Source organism: Palaemon carinicauda, chromosome 42 (genome assembly GCF_036898095.1).
Source record: "Palaemon carinicauda isolate YSFRI2023 chromosome 42, ASM3689809v2, whole genome shotgun sequence".
NCBI lineage: Eukaryota > Metazoa > Arthropoda > Malacostraca > Decapoda > Palaemonidae > Palaemon > Palaemon carinicauda.
Genome location: NC_090766.1, coordinates 29,791,197 through 29,803,754, shown reverse-complemented (window position 1 = coordinate 29,803,754; position 12,558 = coordinate 29,791,197). Strand labels below are relative to the sequence as shown.

The 12,558-nt window shown below is 38.1% G+C and overlaps 1 protein-coding gene across 1 annotated transcript in view; it reads left to right on the top strand.

The window, feature by feature from the left end:
- Alg3 (Alg3, alpha-1,3- mannosyltransferase) overlaps positions 1-12,558 on the top strand; it is a 416,824-nt gene that overhangs the window by 193,112 nt on the left and 211,154 nt on the right. The window contains exon 4 of the mRNA XM_068364818.1: positions 10,190-10,310. Coding sequence (XP_068220919.1) covers positions 10,190-10,310 — 121 coding nt within the window. The remainder of the gene's footprint in view (positions 1-10,189; positions 10,311-12,558) is intronic.

The window sequence follows — 12,558 nt, the reverse complement described above, 5'->3', positions numbered from 1 at the left end:
AGCTATTACTTTAGCCTTTTTTAGACCTGGAAAGGATAAGTTTTTAGCTGCAAACTATCGACCAATTACATTGAAATTTTGCTTATGTAAGACCATGGGGATGGTCAATGCAAGACTGATATGGTACGTGGAAATGAAGGGTATTCTATCACTCTTCCAGTGTGTATTTAGAAAAATGCACTGAACAACTGATGTGTTGTTAAAGACTTGAGTCCTCTAATTGTGAACCCTTTTGCTTTCAAACAGCACCATCTAACAATCTTTTTTTTTACCTTGAAAAGGCATATGATACTGCATGAAGATATGGTATACTTAAAATCCTTCATAATTTGGGATTACTAGGAGAGCTACAATTGTTCATTCAATCATTTATTTCACATAGATTTTTTTTCAAGTGAGACTGGGAAAACTCTCGGAGAGAAAATATCAGAAAGAAGGAGTTCCCCCAATGTAGTGTGCTAGGTGTAACTTTATTTGCACTTGCTATTAGTGGGATATTTTCTGTCATTCCTCAAGTTATTCTCTCGACAACTATTTTTGTGGTTGATCTCTCCATATCGTTTTCTGGAGCGAGAAGGGCAATGGTTGAGAGAAAACTACAACTCTTAATAGAAAAATAATTCCATGGGCTGATATGAATAGGTTTAAATTTTTGACAATCAAAACTTTTACTGTCCATTTCTGTCGTATCCGGGGACTACCTCCAGACCCAAATATATACATGAAAGGTCAACGGATCCCATTTGTAGGAGAAGCTAAATTTTTAGGATTGATAGACTTGCATGGGATCCTCACTTGAAGGCATTAAAAGCTAAATGTCTTGAGGCTCTGAATCTTTTAAAAGTATTGTCCCATACATCATGGAGGGTAGACCACAAAACTATTTTCAAACTTTACAAGTCCTTAATTTTTTCCAAAATTAGTTATTGGTGTGAAATATACTCCTCTGCCACCCCAAGTCGATTAAAGATATTAGATTTTATACATCATGCTGGTATTAGATTGTCCACAGGAGCATTTAGAACTTCACCAATAACAAGTCTCCTTGTTGATGCTGGAGAATTACCTTCAGACCTATACCGGATGTCTTCTATTGTTCGGTATTAGTTTAGGTTGCAAACACTCCCTAACTTTTTACCCTTTCAGACTGCAAGGCACTCAACATACTTTGGGTTGCACCCAAAATCTCCTCAACCTGAGGATATCATCAACGCCTCCGTGGAAATTACCAGAGATATCTTTTAGTAAATATTTTATTGGTTTTAAAAAGAACATGACTGAATTAGAAGCTAGGTCTCTTTGTATGGAACATGTTGAAGAACATAGGGAATCGACTTTTATGTATAACGACGGCTGCAAATCTGATACTGGCGTTGGATTTGGAGTGTATAGTACTTCTTTTAACTCTAGAGATGCACTTCCTCCAATGTCTTCCATATTTACTGCCGAAATATATGGCATACTAACTGCTATTGAGAAAATAGCATCAAACGAGGAGAACAAGTTTACCTTTATTAGTGATTCAAGAAGTATGCTTCAAACTTTAGAAGGTTTTAATGACAGTAACCCTTTAGTTTTAAAGATTTTAGAGTGGCTTTAAATTGGTCCTGAAACGTATAACAATTCGATTTTGCTGGGTTCTGGCACATATAGGTGTGTCTGGAAATGAAGAGGCAGATTCACTGGCAAAGAATACTGCAGCCGAGTTGCTATCAAGATGGTATCCCATTCTCTGTAATGATTTTTTACCGGCAATTAAGTATTTAATTTTTAGTAATTGGCAACAGCATTGGTATAGTTTAACCGAAAATAAGATAAGAGAAATTGTGAATGTTATATCCCCTTGGAGGTATAACATGATGTCCCAAAAATTGGAGACTACTCTTTGTCGTCTCCACATTGGTCACACTCGGATGACACATGAGTTTTTGCTGGCGGGCAACACCAACCATATTGTGATGACTGGATGATACCCTTGACAGTGAGGGTTTTGTTGACTATATGCTCTGCTCCACTTACAGCACAGAAAAGAAATAGATATCTGTTTGAGTTTCGAGGTGAGAATGGCAGGTTCATCCTTGCCAAGATCCTCGGACAAGATGTGTATTTAACTTTTATTACATTTATATTTCTAGTTTTAATGAAATATTCTTTTGGTTTTCATTTATAATAAACAAAATAAGCGTCAATGACCTTCGATGTCAGGATGCCAGAGAACTTCAAATCATTCATTCATTCATTGGGTGTGGAGGAGATGCCCCGCTAAATCTCGATGAAGTCACTGTCAGCCGGGTGACAGATCAGGTTTATGGCGATGAACAAACTGTCTCTTCGGCTTTTGCTCCTGATGCTTGGCAGTTGATCTTACTAGAATTAGTATCGACTGGCAGGGGTCACTTGCGTTAGTTAGATAGGCACTGCACATCACAAGGAACTGGCTATCCTTTGATGTGTCTAGCCAATGAATCCTCTATGGATTTAGTCAGTCATGGAAATAGAAAATGACAGAATGGCCCTAGTCCCGGGGGTAGCGAGTTGCTAAGAATTTCCCGGTTTATAAATACTAAAGAAAAATTGAAAATAGGTAATTTAATCTTTGAATCTTAGGAAACAGCAATGTTAATTTATGATTAGGAATCCTTTGAAACACAAGTAAGGGGATGTTAAGGAAACTTTAGACCAAAGCAATATGTATATATATATATATATATATATATATATATATATATATATATATATATATATATATGTATGTATATATATATATATATATATATATATATATATATATATATATATATATATATATATATATATATATATATATATATATATATATATATATATATATATATATATATATATACATACTCAGGAAGATCAGAGGGAGTTTGAAGAGAAGGGGTAGGAATGATGATCACGTCAAGAGCAGAAAAGGAATCAACCGAGTGGAGAGCTGTAAGTAGTAGATTGTTACTCGCAAAGTTTAACAAATGATTCCCCTGAAGAAACGGAAGGTGAATACTATGAAGAACTGCAGAGTGTAGTAGATGAGATGCCAGAAAGAACAATGAAATTTGTGATTGGCGACTTTAAAGCTGAAGTTGAAAGAAATAAAAAAGGGATAGAGAATATGATGGGTGTCGAGGGTTTTGACGAAGTTGCAAATGAAAATAGAGCACATTTCATAAGTTTTTGTTCAGGAAGCAATCTTGTCATTGGAGGTACTCTTTTTCAATACAAGAACATTCACAAGTATTCATGAACTTTAGCATGTGGCAATTACAAAAATCAGATAGATCACGTTGCCATTAATAAAAAGAAAAGGAGGACTCTGAGAAATGTAAGAAGCTATAGAGGGTCAGATATTGGTAGTGATCACCATCTCATTGCCACACTGAAATTAAAACTGAAAGCACCCAACAGAAAGATAGATAGAATACTTAGGTTTGATACAACTAAGCATTTAGAAGAAGAGCACAGAGAAACCTTTACAATTGAATATAAGGATCGATTTGCAGTCTTAGAGGCTTTAAGAGACAAAGAACCGATAATTAATTAAGAACATTGTCAATCAATTGGTAGTGAATTCTTGGGACACACAGTTACAAGGGGAATGCCATGGATATCAGATGATAGTTGGGATATTATAAAAAGGAGACAAAGACCGATATTGATGGTTGAAAGTTTTCGAGGAAGTGATGAAAATTACAAGGTAGACCATGCCAAATATTCCAGTATTGATAGTGAGGTGAAAAGAAAATCCAGGAATGACTGGAGAGAATATTTAGACAGTAAAGAAGATGAGCCTGACATAGCTATGAATTCAGGGTGGGGCTATGATGTAAACATTGCTCATAGAATTATTGATGAAATCTCGACTGGGGCTAAGAAGAAGAAGAAGCATATATCCATCAAAAAGAGAAATGGCTCTGTTATAACAACAGAAGATGAAGAAAGACAACTTTAGTGAGGTTATGAATAGGACATATAAAGGGAATAATTTGATTGATATACATGAAGCTGATGAAGACCATGATGTGCCCGTAAATAAATTCAGTCTGTTTGAAGTCGAAGCTATCCTCAAAAAACTAAAGAGATGGAAAGCCCCGGGATACGGTGGAATAACTGCCGACATGATACTGGCTGAAAATAATGTGACTCCCAGACTACTTACAAGATTATGTTGTAGAATATGGCATGAAGAGGCACAACCTGGTGAATGGGAGTTAGGAGTGTTGGTGAAAATAGCAAAAAAGTAGACCTGACTGATTGCAGTAATTAATGAGTCATAACACTTATGTCAGTTGTTATGAAAATATATAGTATGCTTATTCTAAAGAGACTGGAAAGAAAGATTGATGAAAAGCTGAGCGATGAACAAGAAGGATTTAGAAAAGGTAGAAGTTGCACTGAATAAATTTTCATTTTGAGACGGACAGCAATGCGTAAAATATAGAAATCCCCTTTTGATGGCATTTGTGTCTAAGGAAAAAGCCTTTGATAGTGTGCACCAGCCAGTTGTGTGGAGAGCCCTGCGTTATTATGGAATTTCTCATAAATACGTAAATTTGATTAAGTCTGTTAATGAGCATAGCAAGTGCAAAGTTAGTGTTAATTGAGTCTCATCAAGTGAATTTCCAGTGAACAGCGGAGTACTCCAATGGATTGTGTTGTCATCTATGTTGTTTATCCTCCTCATGGATATTGTAATGCGTATAACAGTCAGAGATGGTGAAGGATTTGACTGGGTTGGTGATAGGAATTTAGCAGACTTAGAGTATGCTGATGATGCTGTCCTTGTTAGCAGAACACCACAGGATTTGCAACGCTTGCTTGCCAGAATGCATGAAATAGCACAAGAGGTTGGGCTGAAGATAAATGGAAGAAAACATAGATGATGGGAACAGAGTATGCAATGGAAAATGAAATATTGAAAAGAGAAAGGATTAATGAAGTAGAATCATTTAAGTATTTAGGAACTATGATCTCCAATCAAGGGTCTTAAGAATCAGAGTTTAGTGAAAGATTGAAAAAAGCAAATCAGACAATGGCTAGTTTAAGTAAATCAAATCGCCTTAAATTACATATAAAAATTAGACTATCAGTTTGATGAGATCGGTGTTATTCTGTGGAAATGAGTCATGATATGACGATGAAACAATTTCCAATAGATTTTGTAGATTTGAGAACAAAGCCCTCAGAATGATATTGGGATATAATGGCAGGATAGGATTAGAAATGAAACAATAAGAGAGATTACTCAAGTGCCATATATGGATGAGATCATGATGAGGGGTAGATGGAGATGGTTTGGGCATGCTCTTTGCACTCCCCAAGAGAGATTAGTTCACCAAACTTTCAGTTGGGCTCCATAAGGCACTAGAAGAATTTAAAGACCCAGGCCTACATTGATGAGGGCTATGAAGTGCGAAGTAGGAGATGATGTATGGAGAAGTATTCAATTAAAAGCTCAAGATAGAGACGACTGGCAAAATTTAACCGAGGCCATTTACGTCAGTAGGCATTGGCGTAGGTGCTGATAATGATGATACCCTTATGGAAATGGATAATATGCCAAGAAAGTGGGAAGCTGTCATCTGTTGCCTTAGAATTGACCATGCACATTTAACTCACAAGTTCGTAATGACTGGCAGTCCCAACCATTTTGTTATAATTGCTTGTTTCCTCTGACTGTTAGGGATTTACTTATTGAATATCCCAGTCTTGAGGATATCAGAGAATGATTCCTTTCTAAAGCTCATAATGAGGATGGCAGGTACATCCTCACCGAGGTTTTTGGAGGAAACGCTGTTTATGATGCCAGTGGAATTTTTAAGTTTGTACTGGAAGCTGGCCTTCTTACTCAGTTTTTAAGTATATGTTAAATTCTAAATGTTTTTTTACTAAATTATTTATTCATGTTATAAGTTGTTAGTTGTTTATTAAGCATACTTCAAATGGCATCAATGACCAATGACATTATGATACCAGATAATTACCAATCATTCATTCATTGGCAGAGATGCAATAATAGATGCCTAGTCTCATCTACTGGATTACCCCCTCCTAAGTTGAGTGCGTTGATTCATTACTTCATTTCACTAATGTTATGAAAGTAGTAGGTGTTACTCCAATTGGTATTATATAGGTAACTTGACCCTTGTAGTTTATAAGTTTCCCTTTTTATACTCTAGTACTTGAAGACCACACAGTTCCTAACCTCCCCAAAAATAATTTTGAGTCGTGGATGATGTTGGGATATATTTGAAGCCAAATCTTATTTCTGTGGAAAAAAAGGCTTCCAAAAGGTAGCAAGCTCTAGTTATTGCTAGGTATAGCATTATGGGTGCTGGAACCTCTGTGTTTGTATAAGGAATACATTTGGTAATTAAATCAACATACAGTATACAACAACTAAAATTACTGAAAGAAAACACGTGGTCGAACAGGCACCTAAAGATATTCCAATACTTAACATGAGGTCAACTACGAATAGAAATGTTATAAACTTTGCAAACAATATGATCAGAGAAGAGGCTGCAAACAAAATTCAGACATTGGTTGCGGACACTGAAACGAGAAAAATTATCATAAAAAATAATGATATGCAATGTGTACAAGATAAGCGTGTTACGGAAAGAAAATTGCTGCAGGTGGGACTACCCACTATATGTTGAAATGTGATCTTGAAGTCCAAAAGGCTATTCACGATAATGATGACAAAATTATGTTACGATGGGGTACTAAGTTATGACATACATGATAGATACCACGTGATCACCTGCCACGACTGTCAGGGGTATGGACATTTTGAAAAAAATTGCAAGTTAAAACTGATGATAAAGTCTGCAGGAAATGTTTAGAAAAACATTTCACCAAGGAATATAACTTGCAAATGTCATAGTGTATTAACTGCAAAAAGTTAAACCAAATGACCATACAGTAAATTCAAGAGATTGCAAAGCTTTTGAGTTAGAATTGAAAAGACAAGCAGAAAATACTGATCATGGATACTAAGTATGGCATAAACTGTGGCTACATAAATATACAATCTGTTGGTAATAAAACTATCCAAATTTGGGAATTGAAAAACGAGAAACACTTGCACATACTAGCATTATCTGAAACATGGTTAAATAACTTTGACAAGGCTAAGATCACTGAAATGACACCTCCCTAACATACCTTCTTTCGCATTCCGAGAGAGGGTAGATCTGGTGGGGGTGTCGGACTCTTTACTGTATTTATAAAGGTTACTCAATTCTCTAAATGTTAAAAAAACTAGTGTAACAAACTTTGAACAAATAGAAATGAACTTTACACATAAAAACAGAAAAAATATCCTTTGTAACAGTCAACAAAGCTCCGAGAACAAATACTAGTATCGTCTTTCAAGAATTCAGTGCAATCATAGAGATGATTATCATGGAGAAAGTGAATTAGTTATTTGTGGAGACTTCAATTTTTGTATGGATGACGTATCAAATCTTGACGCTTTGGCATTTAGTGAATTATTAGATTCAACTAGTGAATAATGTCGACTGTGCAACTACTTTAAATGGGCATATGTTGGAGCTAGTTTTGATAGATGGAATGAAAACACTGTATCTGATATAAATGTTGAAGTAAAATGTACAATCTCCCCAGTGCACAATCTTATAACGTTTCGTCTACTAGACAGGTCAAATTTTTCTCCTACCATATTTATTGAAGAAGTTACAAAGAAAATAAACGATTATATCAACATTCCCTGTGATTATGATAACCAACTTTTTATGGGAGCTATGTGTGTTAACTGTGTTATGACCACTAATAGTAGAGTGAGTAAAAGTGAATATGATACAATGTGCCCTCTGGTGGAAGAGACTATAACAGTTAAAGACAACTCTCCTTGGTTTGATGGAGAGACTGTAGTAAAAAAGAGGGAAAAGGACGCAAAGTAACAAAGTGGAATCTGTTAGAGTCTGAAAGTACATGAGTAGAATGCAAAACTGCTATGTGTCATTACAACTACCTACTAAGAAGGAAAAGAAGTGAATACAAGAGAAAGATCCGCGAAGCAGCAATAGAAGAATAAGTTATATCGTCTTCTAAATGGTATAATGGGAAATGTAAATGTAAAGATGCTACCTGATGGATACAGTGACCAGGAACTAGCAAATGATTTTCTAGTGTTCTTTAAAAATAAAATTGGAATTATAGCCAGGTCATTTGTAAATATTCAACATCATAATAATGATAAACTAGATACACAGATAAAATTAATTAGATTTAACAACATAACAACAAGATGACATCACCAGGATTATCAAGAGAGAAAGAAAACTAACTGCACGATCGATCCAATACCAATATCTGAAGTAATTGGAGAGAGAAACTTCTAGTCTAGCCGAAATAATGAGAATAGCAAATGCAAGTATTGATGAATGTAAGTTTCCCAAATCTGAGAAAATGGCTATAGTCACACCAGTTCTGAAAAGTGCTCTGGATTACCAGGAAATAAGCTCATATAGGCCTATTTCGAATCTATCCTTTTTTTTCAAAAGTGCTAGAATATGTAATTCTTAAACAACTAGTCAGGCACTTGGAATTAATAGAAGCTTTGCTTGACAACCAATCTGCTTACAGATAACTATACTCTACAGAGACAGCCATCTGCTCTGTTGTAAATGATATGCTGGAAATGATGGATGAAAATAAATGTGGTATTTTAATATTACTTGATCTTAGTGCTGTTTTTGATACAGTTGTGCATGAACTGTTACTAAATGATGTATGGTTCATCGGCGTCGAAGATCAAGCTTTCGAATACCTGAAAGACTACTTAGTTGGTAGAAATTACTGTGTACAAATTGTAAACTCTTATTCATCACATGAACCTTTAAACAGAGGGGTACCCCAGGGGAGAGTACTTGGCCCAATCTTATTGAGCTCCTATCCCATTGATCTATCGAAAATACTACAAAGGCATGATGTGAAGTTCAAACTATTTGTGGATGACACACAATTTTACTTCTCCATAAATGATATAGACCACACTACTAAAACTCTAAATCGAATCTTTGATAGTGTTAGAGAATGGATCATAATTAAATAACTAAAGTTGAATGAGAACAAAACTGAGTTTATGGTGTTGGGAAAGAGAAACACTGTGAGAAGCTTGGGTGATATTCAAATAAACATAGATAAGGACTCAGTGCCGGTATCTAGTAAAGTTTGTGATCTAGGCGTACTTATTGACTGCAACTTGTCTCTCAATGCCCAAATAAATAATGTAGTAAAATCTGCTGTTTATCATCTGAGAAATATTGCTTTTATAAAATAGAAACTTGTGATAAACTGTGTGATTATCAGAATCGACTACTGTAACTCCATTTACTACAATCTACCAAAAATACAACTTAGGAAATTACAAAACATAATAAACAGAGAAGCAAGACTGATAAAGGTGTCCCACCTACAGGAAGGATCACTCATATACTAATTGATCTAAATTAGCTGCCGATTAAAGCGAGAGTTGAATTTGAAATATGTACAATAACCCAACAAGTTATCAGAACTGGTCGTCCAAAATATCTAAGAGAATTGCTACAAATTGTGTAACCAACAAATCGTCCAGACACGAGAATAGTTACAGATGGTTTCAAACTATCAGAACCTAGATACATGTCTACTGTAGGCTCTAGAGTCTTTGAATATGCGGCCCGAGACTGTACAATAGGCTCCCATGAGACATCCGAATTATTGAAGATATTAAGGCTTTCAAGAGGAAACTGAAGGCCTTATTTTGTGAATATTTTGGCAGTGATGATCAAACAGTAAGCGATCAATACGCATTGTTAGATTTTAAATGCTCCCGAATGAATATCATAAAACAACTGTGGAGGTCCTATAGAGAGTAGGATTCCCCTGCTGCACAGGTCCAGAAAAGCAGCCCTTAAAGTAAAGTAAAGTAAGTATGTTTGGTTTATCATGTTTCAGTCATTTTAATTCCCTACACATTAACCCTTAAGAATTATACTCTACCTTCCATCAAAACTCATGTTCTTGTTTTTTTCACTTTACTGTGAAACTACACAGCATATCTTACCAAATTCTGTACTATAAATAAGAAACTAATTATTCTGGTGTAGTTAAATTCCTTGTTTTGTTTTTTTCTATTAAAGTACCTTCTTTAATTTTACAGCTTAGTCGTATCAGTCAAAATGAACATCCTGTTATTTGCCCCAGCACTCTTAATGGCATATCTTCATTGTTTGGGTTTCAAAAAGACAGCTCTACAGCTTATTATTTGTGCAAGTGTTCAGGTAAATATTATTTTTTTGTAATACAGTTTTTAGAAGCTTGGTTGTAGTTCATGCTTTTACATTTAAATTAAATGCATACTCCATTGTGAACTGTTAACAGAACCGGTTGCCGGTTTGACAAAAAATAGCATGTCTCTATTTTGTGACATTCTTACTGGGACCTTGTGTGTATATATACTCGGTGTCATAATAAAGTTACTCATCTCGCCCTTGAGTCACAACCTACTCTTGGCTCGTCACATTGGTGACCCCGGAAGTCGACTCGCTCTTCCCGCCTTCCCCCCATTACTGTTACTATGACGGACTCCACAGAAGTTGGCGCTGCTCCATTGAAAATTTCGTCGTTCGCCAGCGGAGAGGCGAAGTCCAGTCCAGTTCAGCATCAAGGGCGTGACTCGCTCAACCACCAAAGAAGATTATGTTCTCGCGGCGATACCCAAGGACACCTTCCCGGAAATCTCCGACTGGCTTTGTGAACAAGGAGACATCCTAATAGCGTATGACGCCCTCAAAACATACCTTCTGCAGCAGTACTCGTCGTCGCCAGACGCCCGTATAGCAAAGCTTTTTCAGCTCTCTCAACAACCGTTGGGAGACCAAAGGGCTTCGCTTACCCTCAGGGAAATGACCAGTATCGCTCGCCTGCAACCTGCCGCAGACAGCTCTCCTCGTGAGGTGAACCTACTTCGTGCCCTTTGGGTACTCCGTTATTCCGAACCTGTACGCGCTGCCATACCCGATGTCGATAGTTTACCAATAAAGGAGTTGATGACTAAAGCCGACTCCCTTGTGGACAGCCACTTCATGACCTTCAGGACCTCCATCAACGCCTCCACTCCTGACAAAGAGGAAACCTATTCAACGTCAACCGAAGCTGACGTGAATGCCGTAGGACACACACACCTACCCCATGACGTGCTGGAGCGGCAACAAAGCAACCCATCACCCACCACTCGCTCGCTCCCCAACCAACGACTTCTACAGCTACTTACTGCTGCCCATCGTCCGCAGTTTTGCTACTACCACTCCAGATTCGGGGGTGCCGCGAAGAAATGTGCCAAGGATTGTCAGTGGACAAAAAACGTGTAAGTAGGCCATCGCTCGTGGCGGTGGCCTCCCGTGTTTCTAATCTTTCCTTTTTACATGATGCAGGAACGGGCGTGCAATTTTTGGTAGACACGGGTGCTTGTCATTCTCTTGCCAAGGGAACTCTTTAGGACACGACGCAGTCTGTCTACGTCTGCCGACGTCCGCTTGGAAGCTACCAACAGATCTTCGATACCCACCTACGGTTACGAGAACCTCACATTATCGTTTGGAAACGGTAAATTTAATTGGAAGTTTCTCGTTGCTGACGTCACATTGCCAATCCTCGATGCGGATTTCCTCACTCATTTCCACCTTCTGGTCGATGTCGCCCACCGACGATTGGTCAACACAGACTAGTACTTGTTGACACCTCTTCAACCCACCCCTTCCAACCTCGCTCTCCACATCAGCGCACAAACGGATGCCTACGCCCACCTCCTCACGTCGTACCCGGAAGTTTTCCATCCAGAACTTTGCCAAACGCCCACGGCTCCTTCCAAGCACGGTATTTATCACCATATCAAGACGACGGGACCCCCAGTCTACGCAAAATTCAGACGTCTGGCACCGGAACAATTGGCAGCCGCCAAACAGACATTCACCGAAATGGAGGAAATGAGCTTTTGCCAAAAGGCCTCCAGCCCATGGTCGTTACCCTTACACATCGTTCTGAAGAAAGACGGATCCCTCCGTCCGTGCGAGGATTACAGACGCCTGAACATGCAAACATCGCCATTTCTTAGAAGGTACAACCTTCGTCATTCGCACAGACCACATGCCTTTGGTGCATGCCTTCACTCGACAGTGTGATGCCTGGTACGCCCATCAACGCCGACATCTCTCCATCGGGGCTGAATATAAATGCACCCTTCAATACGTCCCTGGGAAAATGAATTCCGTTGCTGGTGCCCTGTCAAGAAACACGTTGGCTGCCGTTCAACTGGGATTGGATTATAACGCCTTGGCTGAAGCCCAACGACAGGATCCAGAGTATCAAGCATGTAGGACATCCTGCACGTCCCTCCGTTGGGAAGACTTCCCCCTCAAAGACTCCAACACCACCCTCCTCAGTGACGTCAGTACTGGTAGACCGCGACCTTGGATTCCTGCTCCCATGCGCCGGCAGGTGTTTGATTTCATTCACGGCCTTTCACATCCC